Raw genomic sequence first — 21,667 nt, forward strand, 5'->3', positions numbered from 1 at the left:
TGTTTTTTTTTTTAATACCCCCCCCCAATCCAAACCAAACATCTCAGTGTCAAGCAAAAACAGAGTTGTACTACAGTGGTGCCTCGCAAGACGAAAAGAATCCGTTTCGCGATTCTCTTCGTCTAGCGGTTTTTTCGTCTTGCGAAGCAAGCCCATTGACGGCTTAGCGGATTAGCGCTATTAGCGGTTTAGCGGCTTTTAGCGGCTTTTAGCGGCTTATCGGCTTAGCGGATAAGCGGCTTAGAAAAAGGGGGGGAGGGGGGGAAAACCCGCAGGAACTCGCAAGACATTTTCGTCTTGTGAAGCAAGCCCATAGGAAATTCGTTTTGCGAAGCACCTCCAAAACGGAAAACTCTTTCGTCTAGCGAGTTTTCCGTCTTGCGAGGCATTCGTCTTGCGGGGCATCACTGTATTTGATAAAAACTGCTTGGGGGGCTTTTCCAAGTTTCCCCCTTGATAAAGACATTTTCCAAGAAGACGTGAGAATATCATCAATCCATGTAAACTACTATTTCTTTTGTAAAGCTGTGAATGGCATCTGCTCTCCCATTTCCATGGAAGATATGCGATATAGCTATGTAATATATTTATGGACACATATTTATATATTTGGCATTTTGTGCCAAAGGTTACTTTCTGTGCTCAAGAGCTGTGTGGATTTGTTGATGATCTATACTCTGTCAAAAGGATTCCCACTTGTCCTTATGCTTAAGATTTTCCACTGGCACAATATAATGTTTTCCTACCAATTCACCACTGTCCAATTGAAATGGGTAATGGTAGTGGCGCCTTCATTGTCCTCTGACCAGGCAAAGTCCACTCTTGGAACACAGTGTTCCAGTTCTCCATTGCAAGCCATAGAGAAGTAAATCTCCATCCTATTATTATTATTAGGAAAGCTATTTATAACAGTGCTCTTTTTCTTCTAAGAGTAGTTATAAATAATGAGCAGCTATAAATAATAACTGTTTATCTTTCTCTCTCGCGCCTTCTCCTTTCATGTCCTGCATATATTTTGAGTTATTTAAACTATGTTCTAGCAGAGCAGAGGCAGACCGGATGGGGTGAGGAAAGATCCCCACCCCTGGACGTGCTAAAGTCACTGAAGATCGTGAAGTAGAGAGAACTCAAGAGGATTTGTACTTCTATGATTCCTAAGTCTCTACAGTGAAGATTAAAATGGACCCTTAGTAAATACAGGGATTGTACTAATATCAAACAATATGAAAAAATTAAATGCCTTGCTAGCTTGCAACCAGAATTTCTTAAATCCGACAACCCAGCTTTATGATTTCTGGAGACACAGGGGATGAAAATAGAGATCTCTTGAGCATTCTGTTTGTTTGTTTACAGGACAATCCTGCAGAATAATACTAGGGGAGGTCATTTTTGCTCATCCCCCCCCCCCAATACAGCCCTTGTGAACTCTGAAAATCCACTCTAGAGGGTAGGGGGACTTTCTGGAATAGCATGGAAGGGGTCCCAGGTGTGTGTATATAGGGATATTTATTTATTTATTTATTTATTTATTTATTTATTTATTTAAAAAATCGCCTCCCCACCTTCTGTCAGCCAAAGACTTCACTGGATCTAAGGTCCTTCTCTCAAGTCCTTCCATTTAAGAAGAGCAACTCCGGGCATATGGACAAATGTTATAAAGAGCAGCTCTGGGCATATAGATGTTGCTCCTCCATTCATGTATGATAAGGGACTTCTACTGTCTCCCTATTCCATTTGCAACATTTCCCACACCATTTCCAATCACCAGGAGCAGGTTTTGATGGGTACAGGCTGCAGAAGATGTAAAAGTCCCATTCCAGGAGGGTGAATTCTGTTCCTTTCACAGAAGGAAAAATAGGATCCAAGCTACAGAATTGTATGGCTGGGAAACTGGATCAGACCCATCAACTGACCCTTCTGGAATTAGTTGCCAGCTGAAATTAGGCACCTGCTTGATGTCTGAGTGGCTATCACTGCCTTCTTATTTAAGAAGACTTTCCTTGAAGTGTGACCCAGTCATTTACTGGAACGTTTACTGGAATACTGACTGAATTTTTTTTTAAATGGCTTCATTGTTTTTAAGACTCAGTATCTTTGGTATTTTATCCCATATTACCTTATTGTACATCACTTCAATAGCTTCTTACTGTTCATGAATTCATAAAAACAACAACTGCAGCCACTGAATATTTCAAACCATCTTATTATTTAGAAAGACACACTAACTCACTTGACTTATTTTGAACCACCTATGACAGATACAGTATAAGCATGAAGTGTTGTTGCTGCCACGGTGATACAAGCTTGTGGACAAGTGTTGGGCAGAGGTGCATGTCAGAAAACATGAGAAGGAGGGCAGGTAACTCTGTAGGCATACAGCATCTTCTCTGTGTGAACCACAACATCAAGAGCAGATATCATATACTATTTTACATGAATTTCACAAAAATGAATGCATGTGTTTCTAAAACTGAGCATTTCTACAGTGCTAACATAGCCACAAATTGCTGAATTTGGCCCAGAACCCCATACACAATGCCGATTGAAAAACTTGTTGGCTGTTGATCCTTTTGCTGAATATAAATGCCGTGTGTTCATGTTTGGATAAACTATTTGCAAAGCTTTAGATAAATGAGCTTATGAAAGTGAGAATAAGATACTGCTGGTAGTCTGTAGGAATATAAAGTAGTCAAGACAGAACAGGCCAAGGAACACATCCATGCTAGTATTCGCCTTCCAAAATGTCAAGACCGGGTGTGCTTAAGTGAAAGCAAGTTATTTACTAAGGGACTAACGGAAGCAGGTGTCTCACTAATGGAGACAGAAACCAATGAAAGAAGTGAATTTCCAAGTTACCTTTCCCGAATAAATTCCGCCATCTCTTTTTGCATTTGCTTTCCTTTCAGTTGTTTCTGTAGAAGAATTTCAAATCCCGAGACGGTGCTGTTTCCTTGAGGATCCTTCTTATCAGTCTAAAGGAAATGTGCAGTTAGAATATATGCCACACTAGAGGCGTCAGAAGATGTGCCAAAGCACTTAGCAGCTCTGGCACGCAGCAGATATCGGAAAGTGGGCTAAGAATTACCTCAAACGCCCCCAAGTCACAAGCTGGCAATTCTATTCAGGATATTTTTGCCTAATGCAACAAATACAACAGCTGCTAGCGGATCTTCAAAGACGACTTCAATAGAGCTAGCAGAATTTCCAGCAAATACCAGATCATTGCCACTAGGGGCTGCTCTGGCATATATGAAACAGGTAGTTAAACAGCAGCAGATTCTGTGTTAATAGGAATTGACAGTATTAATATAAGGGAGAAAACAACCCATGCTTGTGTCAGGGACAAATGACCAAGGTCAGAACTAGCCACATATTTTTTTACAAACTGGCATATAGGCTTCTCTTCCCCAGACTCTTACTCAGAATACCTCCTGGCCTACCACAGAAGCCTTGCTCCCTGGACAGTTCCTACCTCTTTTCTATCCATTCTCTCCCTCCCCCACTTATTTGTTGTTTCCCTACTGCTTCTTTATCCCTGCAGGGCAATATTGCACAGTGGGTGCTGCAAGATTTCCATTTCTGGCAACCTCTAGTTGTGCAAGAGAATTCTGATGCTGTACATCTAACGTTTTGCATGCACTTGGAAATATCACATGAAATGTAAAAGAGAAAACAAAATGGTTCCTCGGATGCATGGAACTCAATTGAACTCCCCTCTGCCCTCATTCTTTGTGAAGACAACCACATTTTTTTTTTTTATCAAGAAAGTCTAAATCATCTAATTTTATTGTTTACAAAAAAAAAAAAAATACACCTGCCCCTCAACCACAAATATTCTGGTTGTAGAAAAACTACATCCAACTCTGATATAATATTTGCAAATTCCCCTTCCCCTTTCAGCCATTTGTGTCTGAATGAAGCAAATCATGTTGGAGCCGAATTATGCTAAGCACTTATTACAGAACAGGGCTCCAGTCCAATTGGGCTGTGGGTTCTCAGGTGATGATTACTCGTGAGTTTTGTCCAGTGTAAGTAGTTTGGCCATCTTGTTCCTTATACTATTCTCATCTAAAGTTATCATTACATTTGAAGTTGCAGGGAATTCTCTTATTTCTCTAAAACTTATCTACTCCAATTTTTTTACAAAAGTTAAAGGAGGTGTATACTGTAATCCAAAACTAAAGTCCATACTCAGATAATTTATTACCCCCTTATTACTATCCAGCTCTCCAGGCTAACCAATCAACAATTATTAAGAGAGCTCATCCCAGCATCCTGGGGACCCCAGACCCCTTTCTGGAAAGGTCTAAGATAAGAAAGGGGAATAATGGCTGCATCAGGCTTAGGCAAACTCAGACCTCCAGAAGTTTTGAGACTACAATTCCCATAATCCCTGACCACTGGTCCTATTTGCTAGGGATGATGGGAGTTGTAGTCCCAAAACATATGGAGGGCCAAGTTTGCCTATGCCTGGGCTACACTTTAACATGATGCATTTGTAGAGGACCAGATGGGATGACAGCAAATCAGGAAGATGGTGCTTGAGCACATACATGCTGCCCAGATTTGTATGATGCTGGCTTCCGGGGTTACAAGCCCCAGAATATGACTCAACATAGGAGCCCATTGTAGTCACCCAGTCTTGTGTAATATGGCTGCAATGCAATTAGGTTGTGGAGGTGGGGAAACAACTTCTCCAACATCTTATGCACCTCCTTCCAAGCTTGGATTTTAACCATGTTTGCTAACAGAGATTTTAGCAATATGCTACGTACTGTATGAATCCCGGTTGCTGCAGTAAAGAGCATATGGGTGGCTGCTCACTTACCCAGAAATAATCGCAGTAGCTCCATTCAGAAGGTTTCAGCAACTGCTGCTCTGGCATTGCGTCAGGGTGGGGGAACGTCACACAGTTTATCTGACAAAAAGGAAAGAGGAATATATTGGACGTGCAAAGCAGTTCAGAAACATAGATGCATGTATACAAAAGCTGCATAAATGCAACGCAGCTGGCTTAGGTTCTTGCTGAATGTAATGCTCGCTTTAACCAGGAGATGTCATAGAACGCAGATGTAAGAGATTTTGTGTGGCTGAAAGTCGCTGCAATATCTAGGAAGCAGACTCTAAGCAAAACAGGATCTCTGATCATCAAACCCTGCATGCCTCCTTCTTTTATTTAAAAGAAGAGGGAGGATAAAACTAAGAATGTGCAGTACTTATTGTTAGACTAAAAGCGCAATACTAGGTATGTCTACCTCGACTTACTTCTAAGCCCAAGTCCAAGCATGCATTGAATCCAATGGGGTTTATGGTCAGGGAAGTGGGGCTAGGATTGCAGTTTAAATCTTACTACCCTCAAAATTGTTTGGATGTTCCTTCTTAAACAGGAACCTTTATGTTTGCCTTGCAATTTCACTTTAGTGATGAAATTCAAAAGGCAACCACTTCACTAAAAATGTGGAAATTCCTCAAATGTTTCACCCAAACAGGAACCTCCATGTTTGCCTTATCATTTCACTTTTTGGTGAAATCTAGTAGCAGCTCTAGGTAAAATCATTTCTAACTTGGATCGGATGTCATTAAATGAGTTAAAGCTGCCTAAGGGATCTTACAAATGGAAAACCAAATTTTACACAACAGCCTATGCCAGAAGTACACAGAAAGTCCCAGTGAAGCTAATGGACACAATGGAGAAAAAACCAGATTAATAATAAAATCATTAGACTAATATTCAGATGTTGCACTTCAATGCATATTTTTTAAAAAGCGCAACTGAAAATTATTCCTCTCTGGATCTATAATTCACTAATTTAATTCATGAAGCCTGACAGAAAGCATTTATTTAAATTTATAATCCATACAACTGCTTCATCTTGGGACAAGAAACAGATACTATAGTGCATGCCAAAATGCAAAGTTCTCAACGGTTTAGAGAGATTAGTGGGCTTGAGCTTTGATGAAGCTTCCTAGTTAGAGAGCGACCAAAAAGACCTCCTTAAATGCCCTTACTGTGTTGTTGACAGTGTACTTGACAAACAGAAAGCAGTATCAAGAAGCTGTAGGGGACATTTAAAATATAATCTGCAAGCGCTCACAAAAATTGGGAGGGAAAGGATGATCAAGTTATTGCGTACAATTATTTTAAGCTATGAATCTCTTGGCCCTGTAAGAGGACTTGGGACATGTGTGTATGATTCTCCTAATAACACCAGGACAAAATCAAGGATGTACAGGGGCTTATCTCCTTATTGCTATGGTGGCACTAAACCCAGTCCTTTTGTGGGGTACCTTGATAACCTCACTCATTGAAGAAGAAAAAGAAGGGAAGCCTTGTTCAAATGTCACCGTTTTCCTGCCAGGGGAGAGGAAGAGCCTGCTTCTCTCTTTTTGAAACAAAGATGCTTGCTCTAGTGTTGGAGATGGATGGGGAAAGAACACACAGTTCAAAGAAAAATGTGTTTTTAACTAAATGTTCTCAGAAATGTGGAGGAGAGGTTAGACTTGTCTCCTTTCTATAGAACCACACAACAGCTTGGGTGGATGAGCAAACCTACTTCCATATATATAAGAAAAGCATTTTTTAAAAAATTAAAAAAATAAACTTTTTAAATACACCCATGCAAGAAATATTAATACAAGCAGAAGGCAGGGGGCTGCACATGCCATCCCAGTCCCAATAATCACCCCATGCACTGGCCACAGCTTCACCGTTTCCAACTGTCCCATGCAGAGTGAAGAAGGTATAAAGGGGGCTATTTGCATGCGTTCGCCTGAACTGTGCCACGTGTTCAAGTGAACACAGATGGAAGCCTTATTCACGCCATTCCCAACCAAAACAGTAAGGCCAAGGACATGGTAAGGCAGGGAAGGGGACACTGTGAGTGGGGACACTGTGAACAGCCCCATGTCACCTACTTGTGTTAATTGGCTCAATTGCCCAGACAAAGCTATCCAGATTAGGGGCATGTGTGAACTTGCAACAGGCACTGCCCAACAGACAACTGGGACAGTCAAAGGTACATTAGTACCTCAGGTTACAAACACCTCGAGTTACAAACACTTAAGGTTACATACTCCGCTAACTCAGAAGAAGTACCTCAGGTTAAGAACTTTACCTCAGGATGAGAACAGAAATTGTGCGCTGGCGGCGTGGCAGCAGCAGGAGGCCCCATTAGCTAAAGTGGTACCTCAGGTTAAGAACGGTTTCAGGTTAAGAAGGGACCTCCGGAACGAATTAAGTTCATAAGCAGAGGTACCACTGTATATCTTTTCTGTTGTAGCTGTGCTGACAATGCATTTGGATTTGTTTCACTTTTCTAGGGTATAGCTTGAAACACTACAAAATACATATAAATTGGGTTGACCCGATAGCCAGAAAGAACTCATGCACAAAGAAGTCAAGGTGTCCAGCAGTCAAAGGTGATTCTGTAATATGAAGACTGAAATGGTTCAGACAATCGTATATCGGTTTAATAAACCAAGATATGAATGAGCCTTTTCCTCCTTTCTTGCCCCTCCGTCTGGTACAAGCTATAATTAAATGAGGAAGCTTCTAACTAACTACAGTTTCCTGTTAAGTCTGAACCAGGAAAACCTTGGAACAAGCCAGGATATTAAACAAACTTCAATTCATAGTTGAATACCCTGGCTTGTTCTAATGCTAGTAACTGGAGTTTCCCAGAATGAATAAAAACCAAAAACTAAGTTTAGAGACTACCTGGTTTATATTGTGGCTCACTGAAAAGGAACAAAGGTGCTGGGTGTGTGAGCAAGAGGCTTGCTCATAACTTGGCTTCCTTAGGTATAGATATGATCATCCAAATGTGGCCAGAAATTGGTCATAACCTGAACAGGAACACCACAGAAAAAGAAGTGTCCTTGCTGGTAATGCTAACAAGAGAGTGCACTGGAGTTGCTCTTATTAAATGGCAACAAGCAGAATTTTTATTTTATTTTTTGGCAGGGAGGAAAATTAACATCCATGAAAACTGGAATGGTAACACAAAAGAAAGAGTGTTTCATTCAAGTCGTAGGATGGGATCACAGAAGTTATGAAACACTGGAATGCAAAGAACCACATCCAACATATGTAACTCTAAGCCTCTCATGTGGTTGTCAATTGCCAGAAAGGTCAAGTTGCTTCATTTTCAGCAGAGAGGGTTTTTAAATATATATTTTAGCACTTGTTGGCACCTGAAGGGTGTCGCTGCATGGTGGATTATCACTTGCTTACAACGTGGTTTGGAGACATTTCCAGATGTTTCGAATTTCTGCTAAAACTTCTTAGCGGAGTATTTCCACTGGATGTGACCAAGTTTTAAGAGCACAATTTCTCATCCAAACTGCTGTAGGAGAAAATGCCACACGGGGAGTGTATATGTGAGACAGATCTTTAAGTCCTGTGTGCTGCAGCAGAGAAAGCTGGAAGAGGAGCATATAAAGGAGCGTTTGTGTCACAGGAAGAAGTTGGTAATTTTTAGACCTCGGACTTAATGGTCTTACATGCCTATCTTTTTAGATCAGTGTCTCTCAAACTTGAGTCACCAGCTATTGCTGGACTACAGCTCCCATCATCCCACTAGCCCTACTAGCTAGGGATGATGGGAGTTGTAGTCCAACAACAGCTGGGAACCCAATTTTGAGAAAAATTACTTCAGTTGTGAAGCACAATCAACATTTCTCCTCTCTCACCCACTACCCCCAGAAAGTTAGTAACTTCTGTATATTACCCATGAGAAACATGGCTGTGTTCACACATACAGCTAAACCACAGTTTGGTGCAACAGGAATGAGCCCCTCAAGCTTATGACTACTCCTATGTGCTGTGAAGGACTTTTGACTGTGGTTTATTGACAAACAACAGTTTGCCTCGGTGTCAGAAAAGTCAAATGACTAATTGTGCTGTCCTGCAAATCTGGTAATCCCGCTTTACCGGAAGCACAAACCATAATTTGGCATTTCCAACATTGAGACCAACTTTGGTTGGCCTCTAAACTACAGAAAGAAGTCCTAAACTGTGATGCGCAGGGGGCAGACAGAGGAGGAGGAGGAGGCGAGAAGTGAACCAATCAGTCCTTGGAGTTTGGCATTATGTGTGAATTCAGTCAGCTGAAAAGGGCACTTCATAACATATTCCTCAGAAGAAAGATGCAACTCCAGTTGACTCAGTTGGTCAGAGCATGGTGCTGGGGTTGTGGGTTCGATTCCCATATGAGTTGCCTGCATTTTCCTGCATTGCAGGGGTTTGGACTAGATGACCCCTGGGGTCCCTTTCCAACTCTACAATGCTATGATTCTAAGCGAACGCTTTGTGGCATCCAATAAAAATCCCTTCTCAAAAATCAAGTGCTGGGCTTGAGGAAAAGAGTGGGAGGGAACCTGTGGTGCGGTACGTGCATGTATGTGTTCTTTGCTTCCTCTCCTGGTCAAGCTCAGTGGCATGGTTCTGCCAAAAAATAATTTCACTGTGGTCGGGACACTGCATGGCAGATGCAACATTTGAATCCATTTGACACTTGGATGAGATGGGCCATATAGAAAAACACCTGCACCACTGTTGCTGACCCCCCAGGAGGTACAATATTAATGCAGATACTCAGAACCATGATACAGATGACCCACTTATGAGGCTGTTTCCAAATATTACTGTAGCCTCAAAGAGCTTCAAAAATGATTCTTGACAAAGCCATTCACAAAGAGCAGTATTTTTTATTTTATCCTGCCTTTCCTCCAAGGTGCTCACAACAACCCCATGAGTTCGGTCAGACTGAGAGTTGGTGGGTGGCCCAACACTGTCCAGTGAATTTCATGGCTTAGTGGGGATTTGAACCCTGGTCTCCCAAGTCACAGTACAGCACTTTAACCCAGGGGTGCCTAACCAGGGCACCACAATGGATTGAATCATCCCTAACTCCAGCTGCAATGTAATTGTGCCTTAGGATTAAGGTAATCACCCCTTTCAGCCTTCAGTTTTGTTACTACATGTATGGCAGCTGAGCAGTAGTAATAAAACACACTGCTTCCGTTTCTTCAACTGCCTCTGACTGAATGGGGTTATCCCCACAGCTAGGTCTTCTGTACACAGCCAGCTGTTCTACACCCCCTGCACCCCCTTTAAGTTCTGGGTTTTGTTTTGTTTCATGTTGATGGGGTGAAGTACGGAGCAAAAAATGTTGAAACAGCCCCAGACACCCCTCACAAGATCTGAGGTTGCTGCTTTACGTCCCTTTCAACTGAGAATAAGTGTAAGCCATTAAGAGAGTGCATTATTTCTTCCATAAAGTGCAAAATCCGTGGGGGAAAACACACCTGAAGTCCAACACCCATACCAAATGAGCAGTTTTTGCTTGTGTTTTCTCTCTCGTTTTAGAGAGCCCAAACCATGAAAGGGGGGTGAAGGAGGCAGAAACATTCAAACTAAATCTCAAACCTGGGAAAACTGAGTGGCAGCACCAAACATCAATCCTGTCACAAAGAAAACAGCACTGACACTAATCACCACCTCATATTCTAGTCCCCCTAATGTTCTCTCCACCACCACTCCCGGTGCTCTAATTCACACTGAGATGTGTCATGTTGTTTCAACAAATTCCTTTCCACTGCTGTAGCTAGCAAAAGAGCGAACCTCACACTTCCACAGGGAAATGTCCCCCACCCCTCGCTCTCTCTCTCTCTTAAATCATTGCAATCAAATCAAATATTTTGTTAACCATGGAGCCCGGATGGCTGGGCCAGGTTTCTGAGCAATAATGGATAAGTTTCTGGACTTAAGGAGTCAAAAGAGGTTTGCCAGGATTCAAAGGCTTGCATCTCATCCTCTCCTACTAAGAAATATCTAGCATGTTCGCGACCTCAGCCAAAGTGCATACTACGACAACTTCACGGGGCATCTTTTCAAAAAATATTCTTCTTCTTTCTATGGATCTTTAGCCCCTTCAGTCATCCATCAAAGCTGCAAAGGAAGCCAGCCTTGGGGGGGAACCCTGACTGTCAACTTTTTATCATTGTGTGTGCTGCCCACAGGAACACTCCATTCTTAAGATGACTTCATTGGCTATTAATTGCTTCATCTACCCAGAAGCAACTTTGAACAAAAGGAAACACTGCTGCAACTATAATTTAAAAATCACAACAGAAAGAAGTGCCCCCACTCTCTCCTTTTGCTTTCTGACATTTCTTTCCTGTCTCTCTTTAACAGGCTCTCTGCTAGCTCCAGCCTTTTAAAAATGGCTTCAATGCAGCTACTGCTGTGGAAAGCAGGCACCGTGTTTACATCTGGAAAACATGAGGCAGACCCTTTCACACGGATTCAACACACCAACACATACACAGACGGACTGACGGCTCTCCTGCCCTGCAATGCTACTTGCTCTGGTGACTAGATCACCATAGCAACTGGACTGGTGATCATCACGGTGGGATTCTACTTACCGTGAACGTGGTCTCCTTGTTCTGCTTTCGAGTAGGTGAGGGGGACCCAGGACTCTGAGGAGAGAGGCAAGAGGCATCGTCAAAACTGCACTCCACATCTGACATGGTATGTATTCTGAGTTACTGGAAGGTGTATGTGTGTGCTTGTGTGTGCGTGTGTGGGAAGCAGGGGTGCTCAGCAAGCCAAATTGGAGTAGATTCCCTTTCTGCCCTGCTTTCTGGCTTAGCCTCTTTCCATGCCCCAGAGGTGTCACAGTTCAACTCTTGCATGGGAGACTCCTGCACTGTGCTCACGAAGCAGCACACGAGCTCTGTACAGCCAGATAATTCATCCGAAACACGGCGACACCTCCCCTTCCAATCAGTGCCTAGCTTTGGATTTAACTCTTCCACTGCGTGCCAACTCTGAAGCAGGGCTCTTTAGCTACTGTGCCTAAAAGAGTTATTTGAAGCTCTGTTTTACGTTTCGCACGCAGTTCAGCTGCTGTACACAAAGGCTTCCTTTGCTGTTAGGTTCATATCGCAACTGCACACACATCTCATCCGCTTGCCCCACTGCCCCCCCCCCTCATTCCAGCTTTAAAAGCTGGGACTCGAGAAGCAAGGTGAGGAGGAAGTCTCTGCAGTGTTGTTGCTAACACACTGCAGGCATCCCCAAGGCTTCCTTCTGCGTCCATCTGCAAATTAGCAAAAGCACCAAAACAACACAACAAAAAACCCACCTGCATCAGACTGACAGTGAATGGAATGACCCAAAACAGAAGTATAGTGCACATGGAGTCAGCAGCCACCTATTTTAAAGTGTTTGTTTGGCATGCCATTCTGTCTGAGGCTACCGTGCAACAGTTAACAACATGATGGAACATGTCCTGCTTCACCATTCATTGTAACCTTATTGCTTTTATTTATGGGGGTTTTGTCCTTTGTAGTCCTTACCAGGGTTATCTCACACAAAGAAATATTTATGCCACATTGTCCAGTTTTACACAGAGTAACAAAAAATACCTCAAGGACAAACATAGCACAACAACTTTATTCTAGGAAGAAGACTGCCTTAATACTCTCTGATAGAGAACAGTCCTGTCCCCCCGCATGTCTCCTTAATTTTTATGTGCAAAACTCCAGAGATCTAGAAATGCCACAATTTCTTTAGGCACCATTTTCTACCAGCTATGACATCTCTCCCGGAAAGCAGTCTATACGTGCTATGGTGCAATTTGAACACAAGCCTTTTTGCCTTTCTCTTTATGTCCCCCCCCCCCCCGACAGCTGCTATTGTTCTTTAAAATATCCTCACATATGTGAAACGGAATCCTTCAATACCCCTCAAAGGAAGCTTCTTGCTGATCCAGAATCTGAAAATGAGTCCATTTCCCTCAGATGTTCTAATCTCATGCTGACAAGGCAAGTAAATAAATTTTTAAATACCCCTCTTTGTTAGCATTAGTTGCCCACGCACAGCAGAAAAAAAGTATGCCCCAAACAGCAGATTGGCATTGGTCCAGCCGCAAAAGGAGAGCTGATGCTAGCACCTGCGGAAAGAAGAACTGTGTAATGAAGAACTCTAAATCACCATCTCCTCTCCAAAATAAATGATGCTGCTTCTGACTCCCCTGATCTTTAAGGAGGGGGATATGTTATGGAGTTCCCCTCTACAATGCACTTTCATAATAAACTGCTAGACATAGTAGCAAATCTTAAGTCCTTGAGCTTCCAAACACTCAAGTTTTCTTGGTTAACACTGGCACACCTTAAATTCTTTCAACTTTCCTGCATTCTTGGTCTCACTCAGCTCCATGCTTTCCAGGGGGCCCAGTAGGTTCCCCACTGATCACTCTACAACCAATACAAGAGCACTCACCTGTGTTGTAAGCTGCTGATTCATTTACGGGCCGATTGCCCAACAACTGCTGAAGCAGCCAGTTATGAACCTGCAAAGCCATTAGGTCAGAGAGTAGCTGTTCCCTGGACCCACCAGCCATGCCCTCAAGTAAGACTAGAAAAGATCAGTAGGATCTTAAACCTACAAAGATACTCTTGATCCAGTATCCAAAACAGATCACCATCCAGAGTACTACAAAGAAGCAGCAGCACAGGTCAAGGTGGATTCATGCAAGAATCACCTACAGATCAAGGTTCAAGAGTTTCCAAAGTGAGATATGCAACGCTACAGGAGATGTGTTGTATACTCTCGCTTAGGAAAGGCAGAGGTGAATTACTTCCTCAACTACCTCCGCCTCTCTTCATAAAGACACTACTGTGTGATAACAAACTACTCACAGGGGCAAAGGAGAACAACTTTGCCAACAATTTAGCACTGGCTTCTCAGCCTCAGGGAGAGCAAGGGAGGAAGAGAAGATTTCAGAATATCACTCTCTTGATGTGCCCACTCCAGCCATATGCTTATTTTATAGACAGTGAAGACACGATGCAAAATCTAGTTTTATTCTTCGCCTCTTTCCTGGTGACATCATTAAGGGGAGGAAGTGAGGGGAATGAGCAGGGAAGAAGAAGAGGGAAAAAGCACCCACAGAGTCTACAAGGTCCTCAGAGCTTTTAAAACCAAGTTTTCCGTGTTCTCACATATGACCTGCTTGACTCAAGCAGAGCTCAGTGAACTGAAAGCAGAAACATTTTCCGAACCATGGTCACGTAACAAATAATTGTCTTGTCAATGCACACTTTCTTCTCTGACATTTTGCAACACTTTTTAGTCAGCCCTTAAGAGTTTTTTTTTTTTTTTGTGAACTACTCTCACACATGCACGAACACCTCACCCATAGGAACACAGGAAGCTGCCTTATAGAGGAGGAGGAGGAGAAGAAGAAGAGTTTGGATTTGATATGCTGCTTTATCACTACCCGAAGGAGTCTCAAAGCGGCTAACATTCTCCTTTCCCTTCCTTCCCCACAACAAACACTCTGTGAGGTGCGTGAGGCTGAGAGACTTCAGAGAAGTGTGACTGGCCCAAGGTCACCCAGCAGCTGCATGTGGAGGAGCGGAGACGCGAACCCGGTTCCCCAGATTACGAGTCTACAGCTCTTAATCACTACACCACACTGGCTCTCACACCTCTAGAGAGTCACACCTCTAGGTCATCTAGATTCTAGCTCACTACTGTCTTCACTAACCAGCAGCTGCTGTCCAGGATTCTGGTAGAGGGTCTTTCCCCCAACCCTACCCAGAGATGCTAGGGATTGAACCTGGAGCCATCTGCATGCAGAGCAGGTGCCCTACCGTTGTGCTACGGCCCTTCCCCACGGAATGGCTAGTTCAATGACTTCATGGCAGTGGCTCCAGTATTGGGTTTATACAGGGAAGGTGCAGGTTCTAATCTCTGCTCAGCTTTATTCCTCCCTGGGTTGTCTTGAGCAAGTCACTATCTTGTCTTCCCAGCCCCCCTGCACAGAGTTGCTGTGCACGTGCTCATTTTTATTCAAATCTCAGGAGGATGGGTGGGATAAAAACAAAATAAATGTTATGAGCTGCAAACACAGCTGGAACATATTGCGCTGAAATGATGTCAGCAGATATGAAAGTGCCGTTTGATCTGCGATGGCTGTTTGCACAATACAAGAAAGTACTTGATATTACAGTCATCAAGCGATGAACAGAAATGTGTGAGTCCCTGCTCAGGAACATTTTTTAATCATCATTAGTGTAGAATAAGAGTGAAGAAAGCTGGTTTTTGTTTTTTTAAAAACAACCCAGACTTAATGTGGCTTTTCAAACTGAACGTACAGATACAGGAAATGCAAAAAATCAGTGAGGGGTGGGGAGGAGAAATGCAAAAATCAATTTTAGCATCATTTGCGAAATTGGCCTACGTGATTCCTTAAAGCACAGAGAACTGGGAGAAAGCAATATTCTATGGGTAGCAGTATGCTTTGCCTCACAGCTATACTATGACTATTATAAACTGTTTTACAGAACAGAAACTGAGGCTTGAAACAGCAACTTGCCAAAGCCTGTTTGCGAGCTCATGGCTTTAAATGACCAGATTTATTTAAACACACATGAATGATTTAACAGAGTTTTGGATCTCAGGTTCAACACTGCATTCACTCAAACATGCTAGCCCTTCATAATTCAGCTATGTCCAGCTGTCATGCCTTAGATTTCCAGAGGACCCCAAATAATGTTAATTAGTTGTTGGAAGCTACAGTGAACAGTAGCTTGTACTTTTCAAATGCTGTTTGCTAAGGTAAATCCCTAGATTTTCTTAGACAGCGGAAAAGCATCAGTAACCAAGAGTGCTTACAGATGGTGACAATTAAGCAGTATGCAAGCAGTGCTGTTCTGCTTTACGCTGTAGGTGGGACAGCAATGTCTGGAATCCAAATAACATTCTACAGCCGAGTGGGAAGCCACTCCTTCCCCAACCCCAAATCTTGTGTGTAGCAATTTTCATTGGGACCATTGTGTGGGATGTACTGCAAGTTGGGATGTGCAGGGTTGTGGAGAGAGGAAAGGAACACCAAAGCAATGCTATTTGAGAAGGGAACAGTTAAAGTGATAGAGCTGATTCCAAGAGAGATGAATCATAGAATCATAGAATCATAGAGTTGGAAGAGACCACAAGGGCCATCGAGTCCAACCCCCTGCCAAGCAGGAAACACCATCAGAGCACTCCTGACATATGGTTGTCAAGCCTCTGCTTAAAGACCTCCAAAGAAGGAGACTCCACCACACTCCTTGGCAGCAAATTCCACTGTTGAACAGCTCTTACTGTCAGGAAGTTCTTCCTAATGTTTAGGTGGAATCTTTTTTCTTGTAGTTTGGAACCATTGCTCCGTGTCCGCTTCTCTGGAGCAGCAGAAAACAACCTTTCTCCCTCCTCTATGTGACATCCTTTTATATATTTGAACATGGCTATCATATCACCCCTTAACCTCCTCTTCTCCAGGCTAAACATGCCCAGCTCCCTTAGCCGTTCCTCATAAGGCATCGTTTCCAGGCCTTTGACCATTTTGGTTGCCCTCCTCTGGACACGTTCCAGTTTGTCAGTGTCCTTCTTGAACTGTGGTGCCCAGAACTGGACACAGTACTCCAGGTGAGGTCTGACCAGAGCAGAGACAGATGAGACAGACTATAGAGAAGGAAATTGCTAGAACAAAATCTATGAAGGCCGTAACTGGCCTGTATAAGCCAGAACAGCTGTGTGGTGGATCACCTACATGGGGTATGTTGCACAGTGCTTACATTGTGATAAAAAAACCAAACAAATAAAAACCCAGATTTTTCTGAGTTCTTTAAAAAAACCAACCCCACAAAAACGGAAGCTGAATAGAGAAAACTTGGGAGGAGGACGTTTGATCACTATGTTATGCAGACATCCCATAAACAGTGAGTGAACAAAGCACGGTTGTTCCACAATAAGTGACCAGTGTGGAAGCAGCCCAAATTACATAACAGGCTTTAATGCAGACTTCAATAATATAGTAATAATGGTAAGAGGGGTAGAGCTATACAGACATTCAGCATATCTGAATTGAGTGGAAAAAATAAAGCTCTAGAATGTTTATGACCTAAGATTTAACTTACATATTTCTGAAAAAGAAAAAAAAAACCTACAAAAAAAAACTTCTAACAAGTTGGTGAATTTTTTCTCCAGTACTGTAGTGGGTAAAGGAGACTTTGAGACAGCGTGGAATGCATTGCTATGAAATATAGCTGTAATCTTCCAAGATTTAGGAAAGAATGCATGGATAATAAAAATCATCTTGATTATAGTGTCTCATGGTACAATAGCAAGAGGATGCTCACTTAAACAGCTACAAGAAGTGCAACAAATTCCAATTCAATGTTGACAAAAAAGAAAGCACGTTGGGTACCTAGCCGGAAAAACTCCATACTACAAAATGATCACAGATGGCTAAAGTTGAGAAAGATCAATAAGAGCTTCCAGTGATAAAAATAGAAGGGGGAGGGGAGAGGGAGAGAGCGTGTTCAGGAATATAAGGACTTTGAGGTTCACAGCACAATTTGGACTAAAAGACTGAACTATCACTGCTGCACATCTAAGTGAAGGAAGACTGCTTTCAGTCCTTCATCCCACTGGAAGTATCCACAAGCACTATTTCTAAACAATCATAGAAAATAAAAGCCTTCATCTACATCCAGGAATATTTTCTGTGCTTACCTGGGGGTCACTGTTGACTTTGCGGAGACTCATGTGGCTTGGTTCTAGTTGGGGTACCAAAGTTCCTGGTATGTGATACCCATTCACTGTAAAGAAAAGATACAGGAGAAGCTGGCGTAATTCAAAAAGATGGGGGGGGGGGAATGGGTTTACCATCTCTGAGGCTCTTCATCAAAATTAAGTAATTTACCTGGCATACATGACCAAGTGTAAATGTATAATTCAAAATGTCACCACAAATACAGCAAGTCTACATGAAACACACTCTGCAGAAATACATAATATATTGATCCATCGATCTACACAGAAATACATGCAAGCAGGCAGCAATTTTAGCAACAAGAACACATCACTTGCAAAGACATTATTGAGATAGATCAACTATTTATGTGAAAACACAAGCCTCCGTAAACTCTGCAGGAAGGTCAGGCAACTCCACTTTAAATGAAATATCTGATTATCTCAAGAAATTTATGCAATAAAATTCAGTATGTCTATATTTTGGAAAGTAAAACTGTCATCACGCTGTAGTTTGCATAGCCGCCAACAGGAGGTCACACCAACTACAGCATGATGACAGAACAACAGGCAGGCGAATGAACAAGCAGCATGGGTGGTGGCGAGTCAGGCGAGCAGATGAGGAAGGTGCAATGTTTAATGGTGAGTAGAAGAAGGATGGCTTGGCAAACCATTTTCTGAGCCTTCTTCCCTGCCATTATACATCTCTGGAGTATTATAAAAGAACATGTAAAAACAAAAGCTCTGAGAACCTTAACACAACTTGAAAATTTATTAAGAACAATGGGTAGAGAGGGGAAAGGATGAATTTCTAAAATGTATTCTATATTGCATAATATAGCTTACGGATATCTGGAACCCCTTTAAAAGATATGGGAACTAGATGCTGGCACACAAATTCTTCCCAAGGCCTGGAAAAAAATATCTGGGAATTGCGTCCCTTAAAATCTGTTTGCAGTTTGCTTATGGATACCTCTTGCCTCTTAAAAAGTAGTATCGTACTCCTCTGCAAAACTCAAAAAATGTTTTCTTCTATATCATCTTATTGTTGGAGGGGCTGCAATGAACTTGGTATGTATTATCATTTATGGTGGGAATTGTCAGTTGGTGCAAGATTTTTGGAATTTAATTCTGACAGAAATGATGAATATTATTAAGGAAACAATTGTATGTTGTCCAAAATTAATGTTACTGAGTATTTTTTATGATACCAATATAAATATGTTGCCAAAAGATTTGGTCTTGGCAGCACATATAGTAAATGCAACTCAATGGAGAAGAGCCCAAAATCTTACAATATATCTGGAATATAGGTGTACAGTAATGTAGAAAATAAGACATAATTTGAGATTTTGACAAGGACTAGAACCTCCAGACACTTTTTATATGATTTGGCATTCCTTTATGACATAGACAGCAGAACCGTCATTTTCAAGGCAGCCCTCGTCACAAGCCTGGGAAATCTGGAACTGTACTTTTATGATCTGATAAAAGTTGATAGTCTTTACTTGGGATTTTGTTATTTTAACTCATGTACAACCACTCACTCTATGTGCCTAATTTATAGTTTCGTTTTTCATCGTTTACTTTTTGTCTGTTGTTATAACTGTTCTCTTTGTTTTATATACATTATAAAATAAAATAAAATAGAAATAAACTTTACCCCCCCCAATATCTGGAGTGACATTTAAAGGAGGGTAGGAGGCACTTCAGAGAACAGTTTGGCAATGGCTCTCTAAAGCACCCACCTCTCCATTAAATATTTAACAAGCTGTGACAGAACGGGGTGTGTGTTTGGGGCAAGCTGAGCAAAGGACTGGGTGAAATGTGGGGACAGGGAAAGAGGCTTAGTAAAGAGGGTTGACCAAGGGCTAGAAGGCATAGCAGGTGGGGACAGCATCCTCTAGTACATTCATATTACTGTAAAGGTAAAGGTAAAGGGACCCCTGACAATTAAGTCCAGTCGCGAACGACTCTGGGGTTGCGGCACTCACCTTGCCTTAAAGGCTGAGGGAGCTGGCATTTGTCCGCTTCCGCAGACAGTTTTTCCGGGTCATGTGGCCAGCATGACTAAGCCGCTTCTGGCAAAACCAGAGCAGTGCACGGAAACGCCGTTTACCTTCCTGCCAGAGCGGTACCTATTTATCTACTTGCACTGGCATGCTTTCGAACTGCTGGGTTGGCAGGAGCAGGGACTGAGCAACGGGAGCTCACCCCGTTGTGGGGATTCGAACCGCCAACCTGTAATTCATCAATTTTAGCTTATCAGGATCCCCCACACACATTTTGTAGGGGACTTTGGGTGTATTACCATTCTCTTACTCAGAAAGGATAGGGTGCTGTGACACCATTTGTAAAAACAAAACCAGAATTGCATGGTAGAAAGAAATTAATGACTGATCTAGAAGCATCCCCTCACCTTTCTCATTGCTAAAATCTGCAGTTGGCTCTCAAAGATCAGAATCATAGACTTATATAAGCACATGGTTGGTAGCCAAGACAAGCTCCCAGGAGTATGGAAAAAAATATGTCCTTCATGTGCCATAACCTGACCAAGGAAGCGCCATGCACTACGCTCCAAGCACCACTTTGAATACCAGTCAATGGAGATGTCACAGGTATTAGCCACTTCGGTACAAACCGTGAAGAGTGTATGTGTGTTTATTTCAGGAAATCTAATGGGCGCTGCCTAATTTGCCCCCTACCTGTAGGCAAGGAGTTCTTCTGCGTCACAGGGCTCTTTGGTGTCCCGGGCACACTGCTTGGCCGCTCCCAAGTAGTCTCTGTTCAAAAACAACATTGATGTGAGTGCAGTCAGAATCACAAATATATACAAGAAAGATTTCCTGTCTGCCCCCCCCCAAAAAAGTGGACCAAATAAATGTCCACACTTATCAGATAAGAGAGGGTTAACTCCTGTTCTGTGCTGTTTTATATAATGCTCCCCAACTTAAGGCCAATCCTTTCAGATGGCATCACTTAAGAGCGTGCTCAGCTGGAGGCTTTCCCCTCAGGCAATCCTCACACTTACTGGAGAAAGCCACTCCACAGCAACACACCACTGTGGTTTCATACCTATCAGGTGTGTACAACTGGAGCACCCAGTCTGTGATAGTCAGAAAAGCTGAAAGTCCCATTTCGGTGTGCCTTTATGATACTCAGCAACCTTATTATCAGAAGATGCTTAATTTGTATTTATTTCATTTAAAATATTTAAAATATTTATTATCCATTATTCATTGCTAAAAGAAATCTAAGAGAGGGCTGTGATACTATCAGCATATTAAAAACACAATAAGAAATTCCAGCAATAAAACCAGGAGACCGTAACTTATGACCTCAAGATCAGTACTAATATCCATCAATTGCCCAAGTGAACAGATAAGACATTAGCAGGCACTGAAAATTCGTAAGAGCTCCCTCCTTTATTTCAGAGGTGAGGGGAATTCTATAATTTAGGCCCCACTATGGAGAAGTTTCTTCAGAATGCCACACTGTGAACTTCGGGAGGCTGTAGCACACAACCAGGAGAGCCTCCTCTAAAGATCTCAATGTATGGGCAGGTCCGTGGGTGGGAAAAGGAGATTCCACAAGTATCCAGGCCCTTGACTGTACAGGGCTTTAACAGTTAACATTACATTTGGCTCACAGCAGCAGATCATTAATTTGAGTCACTATTCATCAGAGCCAAGGCCTTGAATTTTGTTTTACAACCCATGGAATATGCAGAGTAAAGAGCAGATTGACCACATGCAGAGTATCTATCTTTCCTTCACCACAAGTAACTACAATCATGGTTTAATACATGTTGGAGGTTAACAGAAACACTGTTTTTTCAGTGTACACTGCTGCTAGTCAGTATAAAAGACATGTACACACAAAGTTCATTGGAAGTCATATTTATTTTCTCCTGGACTCCTTTTCTTTGGAATGCATTTCCTCCCTACATTGAATTGCATCCATTCAACAAATGGATTGCAGACTCTTACTTTTCTATTTAGATATACAGTATGAACATGAAAGAAAGAAAGAAAGAAAGAAAGAAAGAAAGAAGGAGGGAGGGAGGGAGGGAAGGAA

At 42.3% G+C, this 21,667-nt stretch overlaps 1 protein-coding gene across 5 annotated transcripts in view; it reads right to left on the reverse strand.

The window, feature by feature from the left end:
* GAS7 (growth arrest specific 7) overlaps window positions 1-21,667 on the reverse strand; it is a 134,737-nt gene that overhangs the window by 18,977 nt on the left and 94,093 nt on the right. For all 5 annotated transcript variants that reach the window (XM_079966127.1, XM_079966128.1, XM_079966129.1 and 2 more), the window contains exons 3-7: window positions 20,296-20,373; window positions 17,573-17,658; window positions 11,431-11,484; window positions 4,829-4,918; window positions 2,857-2,972 (exon numbers count right to left, since the gene is read on the reverse strand). In XM_079966127.1, the coding sequence (XP_079822253.1) occupies window positions 2,857-2,972; window positions 4,829-4,918; window positions 11,431-11,484; window positions 17,573-17,658; window positions 20,296-20,373 (424 nt within the window). The remainder of the gene's footprint in view (window positions 1-2,856; window positions 2,973-4,828; window positions 4,919-11,430; window positions 11,485-17,572; window positions 17,659-20,295; window positions 20,374-21,667) is intronic.

The sequence above is a fragment of the Podarcis cretensis genome (assembly GCF_951804945.1).
Source record: "Podarcis cretensis genome assembly, chromosome: 2".
NCBI lineage: Eukaryota > Metazoa > Chordata > Lepidosauria > Squamata > Lacertidae > Podarcis > Podarcis cretensis.